Source organism: Calypte anna, chromosome 2 (assembly GCF_003957555.1).
Source record: "Calypte anna isolate BGI_N300 chromosome 2, bCalAnn1_v1.p, whole genome shotgun sequence".
Classification (NCBI taxonomy): Eukaryota; Metazoa; Chordata; class Aves; order Apodiformes; family Trochilidae; genus Calypte; species Calypte anna.
The window spans coordinates 116,994,889-117,015,155 of record NC_044245.1 but is presented as its reverse complement, the minus strand read 5'-3'; the positions used below and the strand labels follow the sequence as shown (position 1 = coordinate 117,015,155).

Sequence of the window (20,267 nt, the reverse complement as noted above, 5' to 3'; positions counted from 1 at the left end):
ATAGCTCTGTGCTTTTGTTCAGCAACTTTTCCACATAGTTTTCATGATTCCTTGAAGACAGCCCTAACAGCCTCATTTGGACATGAGTAAATGGAAGATGAAGAGAAAAAAAAAAAAAAAAAAGACCTTAAAAAAGATCTCAAGGCTGCTTACGTATTTTTTGTAACAAAATAATTTATTAACTCTTAAATCAGACCTGTAAATTAAATATATGCAACAATATCTGTATATCCAGCACATAACAGGCTAGAGATCTTTAAGATAAATTGCTAATAGTCTTTTTTCCATGAAACTCTTTGCTGAGCTTTCATGCAGGGTAGCACTCATCACTCTAGGAAAAGCAAATGCCCCTCTCCAAGTTATTTACTCTTTTGGTAAAAAGCTTAAAATGCACCTCAGCTCTTGGGTTACTCTATCTCCAGACAGGTTTGGAGTTTGCCTATAAACAAAGCTAAAAATTAATTGTGATTTAATATAGATTTCACACAGCCACTTAATTTTGTGGCAAGCCCAGCTCTTGAGGCTGAACCTTAAATTGTATCAAAAGTGCAAATCTGCCAAGCTCTCCCTTCCCTTCCCCTCTCACCTCATATAAAACATCCCTGTCCTACACCTTCTGCAGCTTCTGTTACTTTATTATTGCTATTTTAAAAGACACACGGGGCTCCCACGCCGGGTACACGGGAAAGAAAGAACCATCCCTGGAAAGTGCTGTAGTGCAGAACAGCCCCAGCCCTGCCCGAGGCACAGCTGGTTCCCACCCGGGGGTCCCTGTCAGCCGTGGGCAGTGGAGAGGCCCTGCCAGCTGAAGGGCACCCCGGGTTCGGGGGGGAGTTTTGGGGGGCTATCGGGGGCAGCCAGGAGGCGCTGAAGCGTCTCTGAAGTTCCGGGTCGCAGCCAGGGCTCTGTCGCCACCGAGTCCACAGAACCGGGCCGCCTGCTGGCACCGGGTGGAGCCCGCTTCAAGAGGTCATCTGCGTCTCCCAGGGAGATGCTATCACCTGAGAGGGAAGGAAAGAAGCATGTAAAAAGGGACAGAACATCTTGGCACTTTTTTTTTCTTTTCACACCGAGCAGACTTGCAAGACACGCAGAAATCACACTTTTAAGTTACATTTGTTTCTACCTAACACATATTTTCGATGCCTCAGTCAACAGCCTGCCAAGCTTTTGGTATCTAATGTCACCAGCTCCTCCCCTGCCCCATCAACCAGGGCCCCATGCAGGCAGCCTGGGAGGGACATGGGGGAAGGTTCCCGCTTTCCCGAGCTTCTGCTTGTAGTGACAAGGCAAAAAAAACCCATCAAAAATGCTCAGAAAAATGTGGTCATTAAATTGCAGCGTTATGGCTAAAAACTCCTGGATAAACAGCCTCTTGGGCTTCAACTCAGGAAGGAAAGGATTTTATTTTAACATGCAAGCAGGTCTGTACATCACAGGTTGTACCCTTACTGCAGAGCCACGCTGAGATGCACAGAGGGCACCCTGCACCTCCCAGCCTGGCACTGGGAACCTGAGGCCATCATCATCCTGAACTCTCCTGTTACTTATCTCAAGTCCATCAGCAACCATTCGCACCCACTATCCCGAACAGCTACTGGATACCCCACACTAAAAAATGTTACATTTAAAATTCTGTTATGTAAAGGCACAAAAGGATATAAATGTATCATTTCTCAGTGCTATTAAAACGAAAAATTAATGCAAAAACTCCACACACCAGGACTTAAAGTTGCCGTGTTTTCCCCTTTATAGTGTTGTGTAAATGAGGAATTTCTGATTCGTAGGAATTTTTTAATGCTGGGCAGAAAAATGTTTGAGCATTTGAGATGTGCTCCACACATCCAGAACCTACAGACAGGTTTTTTTGCACAAATAAGCGACTTCCACTAAAGTGTAATAGAATTTTATATCCTTTAGTGATAAAATACTTGGCAGAGGCAATTTATGTCACGGATTTTATGTATTTGGGTGCTTTTTCCAAACTTCAGTATTTCATTCTGGTAGAAATTACTTTATAAAATTTTACTTATATTAAGCCAAAGCTTCTCTGTGAAATTTTGTTTCTTCTTTAACAGGGAAATCTACTTTTCATTCAGCTTTAGACTGTTTGCAGTGAAGTTTTAGGGTTTTTGGCCTGCAGCTAAAACATGCAAAAATCAAACCAAAACTCTTACGTTTCTTGTCAGAGACACACCTGGCTAATTTTTATTCCCTTCTTATTACAAATCAGCAAAGCAATTTGAATTAGTTAAAATAAATTGAATTAATTGCCATAATTTTTTGTCCTTAGAAAATGGGTTTGTAGCAATAAAAAGGGTTTATTCGTTATATATGTTTATGACTTCAAATGCATTAAATGATTTCTACTCTTAATAAGGAATAAATAATATGCATTTTACTGAAAGTTATGGTTGCATATATAAAATATCAAAAGGTAAGTTTAAGGGCAGCTCTGTTACCCAGAATATTATTATCCTAAGGCAGAATATGCACATTCTAAACCAAAATACCAAATAGCTTTTGTTCAGTAAGAACTTGGCAGTGAATCCAGTAGCTCTGACACCTCACACAGACAGTGAGCTGACCATCCCCCCCCAAGCCTTCTCAGTCTGGTTAAAACAAAATTTCTCTGTAACATTAAAATGCAGAGAGAGCTCCATCTCCCTCAGGCCTATCACCTCCTTCACCTGAACCTCTGAACCTCTTTCTTTATCTCCCAAATCATGAGCCAGAGGAAAGCTCCTGTGTGCCAGAATCCCAGTTCCTACACACAGGAGTTACGGAGTTGTTAACAAGAGTACACAGCAGGAAAAATAACACCAGAGAAAATCAATTTTCTCTTTGCTCCTTTTTTAAGGGATGATATTTAGAAACAATAAAAATAAGGTAATGAATTTGTTTAGAGACAAACAAGCTGTGGACTTGCAGGCCAGAAGGCTGCATTTCCCCAAGTTCACTATTACTGCCTTCAAAGACAAAGCCATTAGATACTCCAGCAGTCAGAGGGAAAAGAAGCTGCTTTGTCAGACATGAGAGCACACATCACTGTATCATACTCATTCTGTGCTGCTTTTCAAAAGCAAAACAGGTCAGTACAAAACTTCTTCAATAATTTCAACATTTTGTACACTCCGTAAAAACAACAATTCTTAACTGGACACCATAAAAGGAATTTTCTTTGGAAAACTGATAATCCACAGATGGTATCTGTAGGCTGGGGATAAGTTCACCTCTTTCCTTTGTATGAAATTCTGCTTTAGAAACTGAGTGGTGTTTGGACTCCCCCTGAACACTGACTGCACAGCACACCCTGACTGCAGCACCTCCTGCCCCTCGGGGAGAACAAGCTCCTTCAGCACCCTGGAGCAGGTATCAGTGTTTGTATTCCTCCAGCCTGCACTTCCCAGGAGTCAGTGTCACTGCAGGCTCTAGCATTCCCCTACCTAAGGCCACAGAGGAATTGCCTGAAAAGTGTCAAGCCACTTAGGCAACTTCTCTTACATATAGCAGGGTCTCAGGCACCCATCTGATGTGCTCAAAGCTGTAGGAATTCTCTCTTCTGTGTCTGAGTCTGCTCCTGGTTATGCAGTTAGGAACATACCTACCCTGTCTGCTGGAGAAAGAAGCTGCTGGCTGGGAAAGACTTCATGACCCAAAGTACTCACCAAGTCTACATGGAAGGGAATGTGTTTCTTCAATGGGTGGAAACAGAGGATGAGGCCTGGCTCTGATATGCACTTCTTTTCTATTTAAGAAAACAATTTTTCAAGTGGTCTCTGAATTCCCAAACCAGTCTCATAAAGGAGAGTGAACTGCTGTGAACAGAGCCTCCTTACTGTGCCAACAGAAGCAGCTCTTAAAATTTATCAAAGCCTGTAAATTGTCATCTCTCAATCATTTAAAAATGAAATAACCAGTCAGTTCCTTTGTTATAGATTTGACACTTGTTTGCTTTCAGCAGTGCCACTGAAGGTGGAGGTGAATTAACAGGCATGGCTGTTAAGAAAGCAAGAGGGTGCCATAAGGGTTCTACCAAACTGCTAGGAGAGAGGAATAAAACCACTTGGCTTTACTTTTTTTGTTTGTATTAATGTAACTGAGTATGAGGAAGAAACAGGACCTGCAGGCAGCAGTGCAGCCCTAACCACCACAACTGAGCAAAAGGATCTCTTCTTCCAGGTGAGGTAAAACAAGAGCAGAGAAGTAAAGCAAGTTCACACAGCAAAAAAGTTTAGGGGGTAAAATTAGTAAAGCATTTGTTTATATTACAGAAGAAATTAATATGAATGTTTTTTTTTTAAGTAACTTTAAAAAATAAAATAATAATAATAATAATAAAAAAACCAAACCACAATGAGATAGTTAAAACAAGCAAAAAAGGATTAAGTGCTTGTAGTAGTACCCATAGCAACAGAATCAGAAAAACTGTCAGCATCTGTACCCTCATTAAGTTTATAAAAAGGATACTGATACTGTAATTGCCTAAACAGCACAGCAACCACCTCCTAAAAAAAGAGATACTTCATCTAATCACAGAATTCTCTGGGTTCGAAGGGACCTTAAAGATCATCTTATTCTGACCTCCCTGCCATGGGCAGGGACACCTCCCACTAGGCCAGGTCCTATCACTACATTCCCTAGTAAGAAGTCCCTCCTCAGCTTCCCTATAGACTCCTCCTCCTCCTTCCTGTAGACTGGGAGCACTATAAGGACTCTGTGGAGCCTTCTCCAGGCTGAACAACCGCAACTCTCTCAGCCTGTCCTCACAGGAGAGGGGTGCCAGCCCTCTGTTCATCTTCATGGCCCTCCTCACTCCAACAGCTCCGTGTCCTTCTTGTCTTTGGGGCCCCAGGACAGCACACAGTGCTTCATGTTGGGTCCCACAAAAGCAGAGCAGAGTGGGCGAATCACCTCCCTTGACCTGCTGGCCACACTTCTTCTGATGCAGCCCAGGATATGGTTGGCTGCAGGCACACATTGCTGGCTCACATGGAGCTTCTCATCAGCAAACACCCTCAAATTGTTCTCCTCAGAGCTGTTCTCAATCCATTCTCCCCCCAGGCTGTATTTGTGCTTGGGATTACTCCAACTCATGTGCAGCACAACGCCCTTGGCTGTCATCTTCATACAGGCCCCACCTCTCAAGCCTGTCCAGGTCTCTCTGGATGTTCCTTCCCTCCAGTGTGTGGAACACACCACACAGCTTGATATCATCAGAAAATGTGCTGAGGGTGCACTCAGTCCCTCTGTCTGTATTGCCAACAGCTGGACAGCCACATCTTACTGCTGACTGTGACACACCACAGTGATAAAAGTGCTACAGACAGGACACATATGAGTGGCTGATCAGACAGGAATTAGAACATTTTTTCCTATTACCCTCCTCTAAACTTACTCAAATTCTGTTGATGTTTGCTAGGGAACCTCTTGCACCAGCTACAGATCTCTGTGAAGAACTTCTGTTTGAGCCTGAACTTCCCCTTTTCAACTACAGGCAGGCTATTAACAAGGCTATTAACATTTGTTCCTTTCATTATTGCCGTTCCTTAGTACTCACTGCATCTTCTCTGCTAGGCAGCACATACCTAAGCAAGCAGATTTCTGCTGGAGCTCAGTCAGCCTGCACAATCGTTCTGCATTTTTTCCTTTCAGCTGATCAACATCGAGGCTGAAGCTGGAGTGCACAGAAAAGCTGTCAGGCTGCAGCAGTGGGGATTGGACATCCTCCTGCAGAAAATCAAACAGTGCACAGATCCTTCAGGTAAGCAGCATTCTTTTTTAAAGGGCAAATAGCTATAAATGTACACTTTAAGTATCCCCATATAATCTAGTCACTAAGGAACCACAGGAACTGGGATCTGTGGTCCCCCTGTCATGCCTAAGTGGATCTACTGATCATACATACAGCAAACTCCAAAGCCTTCTGCTTCAGTCGTCTCCTCTCCCTTGCAGAAGGAGGAAGCTGTGGTGATAAATTATCTTCTAAGGCAGGAAATGTTTCCCCATTAGCACCTGGAAAAATAGGGGTGAAATCACTTTCAAAGACATAAAAATCCGAGTCAGTGTTAAAACCTGTTGATGTACTGAAATGAGTCCATATATTGCATTTTGATCACAGGATTCAAAGGAATGCACTCATCAGGACACCTTGTGTGAAGCCAGGGACAACCCAGAGGCAGTGAAAAGAACAAGGTACAGCAAGAGCAGTAAGGGCTGAAGCAAAGGCAACAACAATCTTGAGTTACAAAATGAAATCTCTCTTATCTAAGATAAGGCATTTCACATCCTGTAAACACAACACCTACCTGACTTCACTAAATCTTTTTTTATACCAAGACCTTTAAAAAAAAAAACAGTATTCAAATGAGTATAGCATTAGGCACTAGCCTAACTGGAGGCATAAAAGGATAAAATCATGTAATAAAGTCTGTATGTAAATGCTACATGGAATATGTAATAATATTACATGGAATTCTAATGCTACATGGGTTCTGATAACATCATCAATGCCTTGATCACATATCCTTAGTCATACCTTACAACTTTTCATGTAAAGAAGCATTAGAATCTGTTCATACAAAAATAACTAATTTTTTTTAATCATGCCTCTATTATAGCAGGGGGAGTTGAATCTACTTTTAGATTATAAATGAACCCAAAAGTGTTATCTCTCCTTCACACTTGTTTTGGCTATTTCCTCTTTCTTTGCTAATTCTGGAAATTATTTCAAGCACAAACTGTTTCAAGCAGACACTTTTTTTCCTTTGCAGAACCAATAACCATTGCTTGGGGCCTGGTTTATGGCTTGACTGAAGCTTGGTGCAGGCACTGGGCTCCATCTCCTAATTTACTCCCTCTTACAGTTCCAGGAACAAAGCCTCCCAGAAAAATAAAGGACTCCACTTAACAAAACCAATATAGAACCTATTCCCACTGATTACTCTTTGTGACAACAGTCACCTTTTGGAAAGGCTCTTAGTCTACTATGACAGTTAAAAAAGGAGAAAAAAGAAAAATATAAATGCATGTCAACGTATCTATAAAATACATGCACAAAACCACAGAGTATTAAACAATTCTGCAGCATTTGTCTGAAATTATTTGCTTTACCAAGGGACACACTGTGACACTAAAAATAAACCACAGCTGTGAAAAGAAGGGGGGTTTCATTTCCTAGCAATATCAAAATAAATTTTAATGAGATACTTTATATCCTCAAATGAAATTTCAAAAGGAACAATTATTTTGGTTGAAAATTGAAATACTTAGGCTTGAAAAATAAATTTGATTTATATCAGTATTAAGGAAGTTCACAGAAATGCAGATATTTTTTTAAATTCTTCCATATTTGCAGTTTTGTTTTCCCTAGAAATTAAATTTTACTCTACTTTCCTCTTTTCCTCCCCCAGTTTCAAAAGCACTCACACTCTGATCAAAAATGTTTTAAACAAACAAAATATCAAAGCATAATTTTGAAGTTATATATGGCTAACAATCCATTTATCAGAATTCTAATTATAGGATCAACTGAAAACTTCATCATGTTCAAACGGGTGCTATTACTCAGGATACAAAAAACTGTTTAATCATGTGAATTTATCACACCAGAAATTAAGTACAAGCTACAGAGAATTTATTTGAACCTTCAGTGGTTCATCAGCATAGGATGCTACCTGTTCCTTTAAGCATCTATCATTCAGGTTGCTGCCAGGTAGATGTGCTTTCAAATCACTGCATTAGCATTAATGAATTCTAGGGTTTCAAGTGAGGAAAATAAGGAAAAAGAAATTGATAACTCTCTCCATTCCCAACTGCCTCAAATTTCTAAGCCCCAGGAGATAAATACAATTTCATTTGTAATGCTAACACCTATTACAATATTGAGTTAGATTTTAAACCCAGGTCAAAAACAAACCCAAAACAACCCTGGAAGATAATATTATGCTTTTCTTCAGCAATGAAAAACACTGTTACACTCCACCACAACTATTTCACAAAAAAACCTCAGACAATGTGAGCAGCACAATTCACAGAGAAGGCAGCCCACAGATAATTCAATAATGAAGTTTTTATTTTTCATTTCAGGGATGTAAGTCACCAGATTCACATTCAGAATTTTAACAGCTATTTATAAAGTCCAAATTATTCAAAGAATAACAAAGTTCTAGTTAGTGCCCAAAGCTCAGTACTGGGGAAGATGCTTTTCAACACGGTAATAAATGATCCAGGAAAAAAAAGAAGGGGGAAAAAAAGAAGTTAGCTCCCTGTGTTTCAAGAATCAGATGGAGGGGGAGAGAAAGAAATAGGGGAAAGGACTATAAATACCTTGAGCCTTGTGAAAGTGATGAATAAAACCAAGCACCCTATTACACAGGTGGCAGATTTAGAGCAGATGAAAGGAGAGACTTCACACAAGGCTGAGTGTGGAAATTTAACCACACAATGCTGCTGATGGGAAACAATTAGAGGAATTATAAAATGCTGATTCCAAAAGACAGCTTGTTAAAGACCCATCTGAGCAAGACTTGTTAAATACAAACACATAGCATTTGAGTCAGGAAGTCTCCTGAGCTCCAAATTCCTGGAGGCTGGAAAAGTGTTCCTGCATCCCTGCCCTCCTTCCTCATGCTCTTGCCCATGTGCCTGTTTTGGCTGTTGCTAGAGACAGGGTATTTGGCCACATTCTAGACTGATGGACTCCTTTATTCATTTGGGATAGAAATAATCAATAGTATTTCCTAACCTTGAGAAGAATATATTGCCAACTACAGAGAGTACCAAATGCACTGAACAATCCTGAAAGCCCCATCCTGTGCCCACCCTTCCCAACCCCAAGTTGACGTTTCCAGGATTTGCAAGTTAACAGAGTAAGCCTGAACACATTTCAAATGAAAAATTTTGCTTTTAACCAAAGCCAGAGATAATAATCATTGGTATACAGAAACATACCAAGTTTCATTAAAAAGCCATTTGCAGGAATCTACAGCATCTCCCCCTACAGCAAAGGATAAAACCTTGTATGATGATTTTCTCAGAGATGATTGAAGAGAATTTCAAGGTGCTACAGTGCCTACTAATGTCAAATAATGCATAAATGCCTGAGCTAGGTGGATTATTTAAAAAGTGCAGATAAGTCTACCCTTATTATTTCTGAAACAGCAGTTTTACATTCATGTATATAAAGGCTGAATAAAGAGATGTAGGCAATGTGAGACACAGTCCTCATAAAAAATCTGAAGAAAACTAAAAATCATCTACTTCACATGATTAAGAAGTGACAAGTATGCTGTTGCATGTTACATGAAATGCAATAATGCATGAACAGAAGAGAAGTGAGCAGAATCATGGAATGTTAGGGGTTGGAAGGGACCTCTAGAGATCATCTAGTGCTACCCTCCTGCCAAAGCAGCATCACCTAGGGCACAGTAACACATCCAGACAGGTTTTGAAAGTCCCCAGAGGAGACTCCACAACCACTCTGGGCAGCCTGTTCCAGTGTTCATCACCCTCACAGTAAAGAAGTTTCTCCTCGTGTTGAGGGTGGAATTTCACATTATTCCTTGTCCTATCACTGGGCACCACTGAAAAGAGATTGGCCTCATCCTCTTGACACCCACCCCTCAGATATTGATAGACATTAGTAAGATCCTCTTTCAGCCTTCTTTTCCCAAGGCTAAACAGCCCCAGTTCTCTCATTCTTTCTTCATAGGAGAGATGTTCAAGTCCCTTACTCATCCACCTAGCTCTCCATTGGACTGTCTCCAGTAGATCCCGGTTTCTCAAGAACTGGGGAGTCCAAAACTGGATACAGAATTCCAGGTGTGGTCTCACCAGGGCAGAGTAGAGTGGGAGGAGAACCTCTCTAGAGCTGCTGGACACACTTTTTCTGATGTGGATCCTAGGATACCATTGGCCCTCTTGGCCACAAGAGCAAATTGTTGACCCATGGAGGATTTACTGTCCACTAGGACTCCAAGGTCTTTCTTCATGGAACTGCTTCCCAATAGGATGTTCCCTCATCTGTACTGGTGGTTGGTGTTATTCCTTCCCAGGCACAGGACTCTACACTTGTCCTTATTGACCTTCACCAGCTTGACTTCTGCCCAGGTCTCCAGCCTGTCCAGATCTCATTGGATAGCAGCACAGCCTTCTGGTGTATCAGCCAGCCAGCCCAGTACTTTAGAAAGAATCACTAGTTTATACCCATATAATCATACTTCCAATCAAGAATGCTTGTAAAACAAAGAATAAAATTAACTGCTGGCTGCTCAACACATGCTTCACTATGGGCAGCTCAAAATTGTAAGACGTGACTGCTAATAACTTATTTGCCATGGAACAACAGAGAATGTGCATTGTATATTCTACTTGTAACACATTTGCTGAACAAATATTAGCTTTTCCTTTTCCTCACCTGAAGCTGGGAAGATGGAAAAAGAAGCTCCTTGACAAGGCTGACATCCCAGTCAGAGCACAATGAGCATGGAAAGATGCTTTCTCATGAAAAGGTGTGAAGTGGTATAAGGCAAGTGAGCAGCATGATTAATTTTAGGTGTAATCCACACAAATTTATTGCAGTACAATTCCTTCCATACAGATCTGCACCTTGATCTAGAGGCATAATTTTCTGATACTTTAAAACACCAAAGTTACACCCACTGCAACTTTTAAAAGAGTAACATTACTCTTTTAAAAGAGTAATAATCATTTTAGAGACACATTGTTAGATTTAAATGACATGTCTGTACACTCATAACATGTTTTAGGGGAGGTATAAACTCACCGATAAAAGCACTATCCGATTCCAACAGGGAATTTTTCAAGAATTCATTAGATTCATTCCTGAACTATAAAAGTGAAACAGAAGACATACAAATTCAGATGCCTCAATGTCTATACTTACTGTATATTATACTTAGTGTAAATTAATTTCCACACTTCTGCAAAGCAAACAGCAGCTCTACAGTGTGCTGTACTATTCCTTACTTTATGGCTACAAAGAAAAAAAAACAACAAACACCTTTACATTTTTAAATAACTCATGTTCTCTTTAAGCATTAAGTTTTTTAACTTTTCTGTAGTAACCCCATTTGCTGAAGTTGCCTACACATGGCAGCTGTAATGGTGATTTGTGTAACACAGACTTTTCCATCAGGAAATAGATCCTCGTAGCTCTGCTTGAATTTCAGCTCAGCCAGTTCTAGAAGGAGCTTTGCACCTAAGGCTTCTGTAAAAGTATTGATCAATATGAAGAGTGAGTCCTTATGTTTTACTTATCCTACAACATACAGTATTTGATATTAAAACAACAAATTTTTTTCACAGTAATAACAAGCACTAAGAGTAATAACTTCTATTTCACAGCACAGTTGCAACCATTTGTTACAGAAATTCTATTATGGAATAATTTACGTTGAAAACCACTCTGAAATCAAAGCTGTAGTAACTATCAGAGGAAAGAGAACAAAAATTTTTTTTTACTGCAAATCATTGCTCTGAGGAAGAATTTTGGGTGATGAATTACAACTATGAAATGCTTTCGGGTTATTTTTAAAAAATCTGCATGTAGTTACAGTATTATTCTTGAGGCTAATGGCTTTGCTCTTGCACAGCCTTCATTTCTTTTTGTATGGTTTCACATTCTCGTGAGACACAATTAACTCTGTTATTCTGTAGTTTGGGTTTTGGGTAGCACTTTATTTCACTTTTTTCCCCAAGTCACAAAATAAACGTCCTGTTTGAGACAACAGATCTGATTATTGACTGTCATCACTTCAGCCACCTGAATTCAGAGCAACAACTTCTGGCTTGGCTTTTATACTAATTCCCACCTCCAGCAGCAATCTAACATCACATAAACATAAAATAAGTATCAATTAATATTAAAAAAGGAGTTACAGAATCAAATTATCTCTATATAAAAAGACAAATGTATGTCAGGTTTAAAGAACCTGTTACTCATTGTATTGACAAGCAAGAGAAGTAAATAAGCTTGCTGTCTTTTTATTTAAGTGTAATTCCTTTCTCCAAATCAGTGAAAGACAAAATATTGCTCATACTTGAAAAAGTAATGTAATTTTTAAAAAATTAATATGTTTTATTCTTACCAGCCCCATTGTTGGTGAGTTAAAGACAGCAGCAGAATCATCTTGATGAATGGAAGCCACATAGACAAGAGACAAAACAATAGCAATGATATCAAAAAAGTTAACACTAAAACATTAAAAGTTTTATCAGTGTTTTATTACAAAAATGAAGATTGCTATGTACTATTTCTTTAAAATTATATGTAATTGTAATTAATTTTTTTAAACATTTGAGTGCAATGCTTATTCCAGCTTCCTTATGTCAATTCACATAGATTCAGAAAAATCATAGAAAATTGAGGAGCATATTGTTTCTATGAATGTTGAGCACGTGCAAGCCTTTCTTCAGGCTGGATGCATCAATCTCTTCCCAATAGCAAACATCCTTTTCATACTAGAACCATATTATTCCTTGAAAATAGAAATTAACTGTTTCCCATTTTGTTCAAAACCTGATTTGTTATCCAGCAAAAGGAAGCATAACTATTTTTGTGGCTACTGAAACTCAAATTTAAAAGAAGATCAATTGCACATTATTAAATGCCAAAATGGCACTAAACTGTGATGAGGTTTGAAAAAGTCTAGATGGTCTGTACTGCAACAGTCAGGACTACTTTTTTGTTATATTTACAGCAATATTATGAGCACCTATTACAGAAAGGTCAAGTCCAAATGCTACAGAATCATAGAATGGTTTGGGTTGGAAGGGACCTCAAAGATCATGTAGTTCCATAGGCAGGGACACCTCCCACAGGACCAGGTGCAGGTTTTTTTAAGAACGAGCAACCAAACTACTTTGCCCTTGTATTTTTCTAAATTATGAAGCAGTAATTAAATTACTTTCAGGGAACCAAGGTTAAACAGGAACAGTAATTTTAGAGATGGTATTTTTAATAATTCTTATCAAATAATACAAATAAAAAATACTTGAAATTTTCTTGGATTGTTCATTCCTTACCTTCTGTTTCTCTCCTCATTCTCAATCTATCAAGTCTCCTCTGCTGCTCCCTTAACAGTGCCTGCTGTTGAATTTCTAGAGTCTGGTCATCTTTTGGAGGATCAGGATACATGTGCCTCAAAGCCATCCGTGTTTCAGAATCTAGAGCAAATAAATTAAATTTTAATTATTCCCTAAGCCAACATTTATGAAAAAAATGTTTAAAGAACTAGCCTGAAATTCATAGTCATAAAAGTATTAAAAATAAGAGTGATAATAATGGGCAAGAGGATCAAGAGGATCACTTTAGCAATGACTTTATGATTTTACTATATTAAAAAACGTATTTTCCTGTAAAGGAGAAACAAAAAGTTACACAGAACAGTATTTTGCTGGTAAGTAAAAAAAAAAAAAATCAAATTCACTCTACTTTCAGTAAGATCATAATATCAAATGCAGAAGAAGTTTAAGTAGGACTGGAAGATGAGTGCTCTGAGTCGCTCAGCATTACAATGCTGTGAACTTCATGCACTTGTAGAAATGCCCCCAGAGAGATTTACAGACATAAAAAATTCTGTCCAAAGAGTGTGCTGTATATGGGCAGTAGCTGTGAAAAGTCTGATATTTACTTTTGTAATTTAAATCCTGTGTGATGTGGAAAATGGAGGAAAAGAACAGATGTTTCACTCCCTTTCTTCATCGATAAGGAGATCTACCTGCCTTTATATTTCAGTTCATTGAAGTCCCAGATATTCTGTATATTGACAGGATCTTGTGCCTCCTTTGATGAAGGTCTCCTCACTGGGGCCTGCAGACGAAGCCTGGCCATGTCAAATATGTCCTTTGGATTCTTCTCTCTCCTCCCACTTCAAAAGATTGCAAAGCAAGCAGAATATAATTTATCACAGTAATATTAATGAGTTGAATGGAAATATCCTGATAAAGCTCACATCTTTTATCCTTAAATAAAGCCATTAAAACAATAAAATAGATTTCAAAGTAATGCCACTGCATATTGTGTTATAAAAAGGGATAACCTACTTAAAAGCAAAAAAGTCCTCATACTTTATAGAGTGGAACTAAGACTGAGGATCTGATGAGTCTTTTTCAGCTAATTGGTATGATTAACTGACACAAAAAAACCTGACACAAAAGCCATTTTCTTAAGTAAAAAGGGTTTGATTTTCAGTAAGAAGGTACTTCCACAGCAGCATGCTATCCATAAGCATATTCATTAGCAGTTGTACTGCAGTTTACAGGCACAAATTACGCCCTAGGAAAAAAAGTAATGAGATAAAATTCTGCCTTAGGCACCTGGTTTGAAACACTTTCCAAGACAGAATATTTCAACTTCCAATCTTACCAGTACATTCATTCTAAATTTTAGTAAAATTGATGGAAAACACCCACACACAAAAAAAGAGGGAAAAATTAAGAAAATGTTATATACATGTTATATTTTTATATTTTCATTTCATGCACGTGTATTAGCCAGCTACTAAAAGCTACTTATACACAGTAGCTTTGAGTTCCTCTACAAAATCCAACTTTTAAAACTGGAGATTAAATTCTTACTGAGTAACTGGAACCTCATCATCACTGCCCATATTTAGCAGCTGTTCTTGCAGTCTCCTCTCTTCACTTCGGAGCTGTTTCCTCATCTCTGATAACTCATTTATCACATTCTTTCTTTCCTCTGGAAATTAACACAAAGAATTTAAGAATAAAGGTGTCACAGACACTTTTCTGACTACCTCGCAAATGTAAAGTGGAAAGGAAAAAAAAAAAAGGGAGAGATAATGAACTATTAATTAAAACAATTATGCAAACACCAGAACAGCAGCATTCCATCGACTAGAAATTAGGTCAGAACTTGAATTTTGAGACAGTGCAAGGACCAGAACCCCTGAATAGCAGAAAGCATCCAAATGTCAATAGAGATTATTCACTGTAATAAAAAAAGGAAAAGCTATGGAAAAAAAAAAGGTTATGAAATACCACTGAGGGCTGCCAGTAAACAGCCTTCTTTTGAAATTAGCAAATCTACAGAGTCTTCAGAGTCCCAGGGGCAGATGACAAGAATTCATAGGATATTAGGGATTGGAAGGAACCTCTGGAGACCATCCGAGTCCAATGCCCCTGCCAAAGCAGGCTCACCTAGGGCAGGTCACACAGAAACACACCCAGATGGGTCTTGGGGTGGTGTTACCAAGCACACAACCTAATTTCTGTTTCTTGACTCAAAAGTGTGCTTGCTATCTGTCTGCTCAGATATCTGTCTTGCTATCTGCAGTCTCTCCTATGTGTTCAAGAGTTCTAACTTCAACACTTATTTTTAGTATATGCTTATGTTAACTTTTTAGCCTTACTTTAGGTCTAGGCTGTTTTTTGTGGTCAGGACAGAATTCTTCCACAATTTAAAACAGTTTCATGAATTTCTTATTTTCCAAATAACACGCTTAATAATTTGGCACTTTGCTGATTTTAGTCTGAGTGCAGAACCAAGCAGGAAAGCAAGTTTTACTAGCTTAAATACTCAAACACAAAATTTAATTCATATGTCTTTACTTCTCTCATGACACATATAGGAGGCATAACTCTGCAGAATGGACCTCGGTACAGATTGCTGGGGGTCAGCATTTGTAGAACATCATTTACTGCTACATTCCATGTGTTGCTTCTTCTACACTTGTTAAAAAAGAATCAGAAGAAAAATTACTGCTTTCCACTCACATATTGCCAAGGTAACTAACATCTGAATCACAAGGAAGATCTTTTCAGAATGTCTGAATTTTAAACCCATCACTAGAGCTAAGAGGATTACAAATACTAACACAGGAACGTGGAATTTAAGAGTCAGAACTGCAATGCTCTATGCATTGGTGATCTAAGGCAATATTCAGCCCATCAAAAATTCCCACTTTGCAATGTTCTGGTCACAGTGGTCACCATTGTCCTGCCTGAAAGATCCAGCACTTCCCAAGGACACTATCCCATTTTCAGAGTTTTAAGGAAAAATATTTCCTAATTAAAACACATAATAAATGCATTTGTATTTTGTATTAATACTTCAGTCATACCATACTAATACATTGACAATACTAAGACAAGGAGAACATTCAGATAGAAATGCAAACTTAAGACCATTCCTTTGCAGGCAAGAAAGACAATCAGAATCATTTTGGTTGGAAAATGCCTTTAGGATCATCATTTAGGTCCTACTGTTGACCTAGCACTCTGCCAAGTCCACCATGAAACCACGTCCCAAAGCACCACTAGGGATGGTAATTTGATCACTTTCCTGTGCACCCTATTCCAGTGTCTGACAACCCTCTTGGGGAAGAAATTTGGCACAATTTGAGGCCATTTCCTCTTGTTTTATCACTTTGCTTCCTGGGAGAAGAGACCAAAACCCACTTCTCTACAGCCTCTTTTCAGGTAGTAGTAGACAATGATAAGGTCTCTCCTCAGCCTCCTTTTCTTCAGACTAAACACCCCAGTTCCCTCATAAGACTTGTGCTTGAGACCCTTCATCAGCTTTACTGCCCTTCTTTTTACTTTATATTTGAACTGAGAACATTTTCCTTGTATTTGTGACTTTGCAGTAGAGACAATACCTACCAAATGCACGCAACTGATTTCTTCTAGCAGGGACAGGTGGAGAAGGAACCCTTGGTCGTGGAGGATTCTAGTGATAATAAATATGAAATGTTAACGTGTCAAAGGAAGAAAATAGAGCAGACCTAAGCACATTTAATTTACCTTGTTTTATGTCAAACTACCTTATTTTATCTTAACTGCCACATGGTTTATGTTAATTTCCACTACTACTGGAAGACAGAAGGTTAATCTTACAGGTTGTTAATGTCTAAGGTTTTTTTCTATCTGCTCTTTAAATGCATAATCCAAATTACTATGCTAACACCTATAATGCACTCTTCAGAGATCTAGACAAAGCTACACCAAATACTGAAAAGACACAGAAATAAACTGAGCTTCTTCCAGAGCACTCTTAACATTTGGCAAAAGCAAGTTTTAAACAAGGTTTAAAGTCTTATTTAAAACATTTTTGGAAGCTGACTATGAAGTATTTTGGTAAATAATAATTTTGATGGAAAATTCATTTTTTGAATTTTTAATACAGTTCATATAGACAGTTAGTAAAAAAAAAAGCATTTCCAAGTAAAAGGTCAGAAATGTGGCCTGAGATTCAAATATTGTATGAGATTAATTAATCTACTCTTCACAGGAAAAATTCTTTTTTTTTTTTTTTTAATTGTCCCAAGGAAGATTAAACTAAGTAATAGAAATGAGTGGTCTTAGATATCTCATTCAAGATGCAAAGAAGAAAGTAAAGTGTATTAAGAGTTACAATCTCTGTACCTTGAAAAACGTAACGTCTGTAGCTAAATTAAGATGTAACCTTTCTTACCATAAGCCTTGAGATCATAAAACCTTTGATAAGCTGGACAGAGTACTTATACTCAAAAACTGTAAGTTCATCTTTACAGAAAACACACATGCAGGGAATAAAAATAAAAACACATTCAAAAAAATTTCCTCAGTACTTTGCATAAAACTGAACATTAAATTTCAGAGCTACAAGATTGGGTAATAAAAAGACAAGTCTCCAGTTATTTGTGGTAATATTCAGGTAATAACTGGCAAATTTTAAAAATCTGGTAGGATGTCATACACTGCACTGTCTTAAACAAATTAGAGCAAGTTTACTATAAAAGCATACCTGTGCATAATGAGACACAAGGCTTTCAGCAGAGGGAATCCTTTCTTCTTTTCTTATTGATTTGTTCTGAAGAGCAGGAATGATGGGAGAAGGCTGCCTGGAGAACTGCAAGGAGGAAAGTGAGATTGAAATTACATTCCTTTGGAGTCTGAATGAAATGTTATTTTGGACAGGAAGAGTTTTGTTCATGTTTTTCATTTCACAGAAAAATGCTTTTTGCTTATCTTAATTGAATTCTTTTTATTTGCTTTCAACTCTTAAACACATAACACTGCAAAAATTAGTTCATGTAATTTTATTTCTTCCTATAGCAATTTAAGTTTTTTTTTTTATTTATGGTTAATTACAGATCTTTTCTTTCCTCTAAACACTCCCATTGTACCTGTCCGTTTTAAAGAAATCATGTTAAGACATTTCTAAAAGAGAAACACTTCTATAACTTACTTGGATTTTGCCCACCAGAATTCTATGTGATGGACTTCTTATATTATCCAGGTAAAAAGAGAATAGTTAAAATATAATGAACATCATTGTCAAAGATTCACAGTCCTCCAAATTATTTGTATTTGGACCTCAGCAAAAGCAGTTCACAGTACTTCACAGCAGATATAAAAATCAACAATAGAGTATAGCTTGCTCTTATTTTTTATGCAAACTTTATCAGCAAGCTAAGATTCTATTGTGGCATGTCTGATTTTTTCATCAGTTCTTCTCTGTGTGTGCACTCATATGTATAATACCATATCCTGATAAGCTAAGAGGGGAACAACACTGAAGGCAGAGGTCTAAGAAATCCCGCAATGTCTCTGAAAATCAGTTATTTGTACAATTATCTCAGCCACCGAAGCATACCATTTTCTTCTCCTCTTCCATCTTTTCTTTCTCAAAATGTTGTCTAAGTTGCTCATCTTGCTTTTCTTCTTTTTCTTTTCTTCTTTTTTCTGCCTCTTTTTGCCTCTCCTCATCTAATCGAATTATTTCTTTATTTTTCAATCTCCGCTGTAAGAATTATTAGTACATAAAAAAGACTCAACATTATTAAAGTTTCACTTTGCTTTCTTAGAGAAGTTACAGTTACCCATCAAAGTGATTAGCATGAAATTAAAAGCATATTTCACTAGGCTGACTTCAAACATTAAAATTAAAAACTATGCCATGCAAATATTAAACATCTGCAGTCCTGGCTCTGCTGCCATCATTTAACAGAACTGCTAATAACTTCAATAAGCATCAGTTTCTGTTCCCAGATCTGATGCCAGTTAAGGCTAAATAGGGGGACTCATTTCCAAAAATTCAGAGTAAACCAAAACATACTGTAAACATGCACCACCCTGTCACAACCCCCCAGAGAAAAATATCAGCCAGTTTCAGTTCTAGTCTTACGACTGTGAAAAGCAGTGACCATGCTGCTTCCTACTCTGAATTAGACCAACTCTATTCTCCAGAAGAAAAGATTCAACCAACTTGCTCACTCATACTATATAAGAGAATTTAGGATATGAACTAACTGCTCTGTCTTAGAAATCTTGAAAGCCTACATCCTATACTGATCTTTCATAATCCTGCAGGGTACTGAAAGATTTTTCCATCTCTGGTGGCCTTGTGTCCTTTTCCTACAATTATTCATGAGATTCTGAATTATGCAAATTCATTCCATTTTCCAAACCAGACAAATAAAGCTTTTGCATTTAAATTAAATCACAAGTTTACCTCCATGAAAATATTCATTAGATTTGCTTGACATTCTTGCAAAGCATGTAGTATTCTTATCTCATAGATACATCCTGGCAAACTCAGAAAAAGGCTTTACAAAGTCTTCCTGTATAGCTACATTCAGAATACAAATAATTCCACATGAGCTAGATTTAAGACGCTAACAAAAAAGGTTTGTTTTCTGGTTAAACTCATTAATTTGGCAGAGATTTTATTAGCCTCACAATTTCTCTTAAAAAGGAGAGCACCACTGTCAATCACAAAAGATAGAATTTTTCTTAGGAGAGACAGTACTTAAGTGGTAGCAATCCATACAGAGGGAGAAGAATGTGTTAGTTAATACTATTTTCTACCTCTCTTCTGCCTACTGTAGGCCCTTTTATAAACAAAGACTAATTCACAGGATTTATCTTGCTAATCAACAGAATAAATACTACAAAGGGCTGGTTTGGGATAGGAAAAAAGCCAAGGTATCAAAATACTACACCTCCTCATCTTTCTTTCTTTTCTCTTCTTGTTCATCTTCATATGCTTTTTGAATTCTCAGCCTCTCTTCAGCCAGTCGTTTTTCTTCTTTTTCTTCTTCCATTCTAAGCTTTTCCCTCTCTTCTGCTTCCCTGCGTCTCTTTTCCTCAATCTAGAAAATAAAGAAAAGTATCCAACTGTCAATAATCAGCAGTAATCTGATGAACAACATTTATCACCACGATCTTTTATGGACTATTGCACTACTAGCACAAAGATTTTATGGAGCAATTGAAAGAATTCTACAGACATTCTTACA

At 37.9% G+C, this 20,267-nt stretch overlaps 1 protein-coding gene across 1 annotated transcript in view; it reads right to left on the bottom strand.

Moving 5' to 3' along the window:
- Positions 1–212: 212 nt before the first annotated feature.
- Positions 213–20,267, bottom strand: part of CSPP1 (centrosome and spindle pole associated protein 1) — a 61,273-nt gene continuing 41,218 nt past the window's right edge. The window contains exons 20-31 of the mRNA XM_030446211.1: positions 19,971–20,120; positions 18,623–18,769; positions 17,771–17,875; positions 16,648–16,714; positions 14,602–14,722; positions 13,747–13,892; positions 13,048–13,188; positions 12,111–12,151; positions 10,787–10,850; positions 5,909–6,015; positions 5,589–5,730; positions 213–1,001 (exon numbers count right to left, since the gene is read on the bottom strand). Of these exons, the coding sequence (XP_030302071.1) occupies positions 775–1,001; positions 5,589–5,730; positions 5,909–6,015; positions 10,787–10,850; positions 12,111–12,151; positions 13,048–13,188; positions 13,747–13,892; positions 14,602–14,722; positions 16,648–16,714; positions 17,771–17,875; positions 18,623–18,769; positions 19,971–20,120 (1,458 nt within the window). The 3' untranslated portion in view covers positions 213–774. The remainder of the gene's footprint in view (positions 1,002–5,588; positions 5,731–5,908; positions 6,016–10,786; positions 10,851–12,110; positions 12,152–13,047; positions 13,189–13,746; positions 13,893–14,601; positions 14,723–16,647; positions 16,715–17,770; positions 17,876–18,622; positions 18,770–19,970; positions 20,121–20,267) is intronic.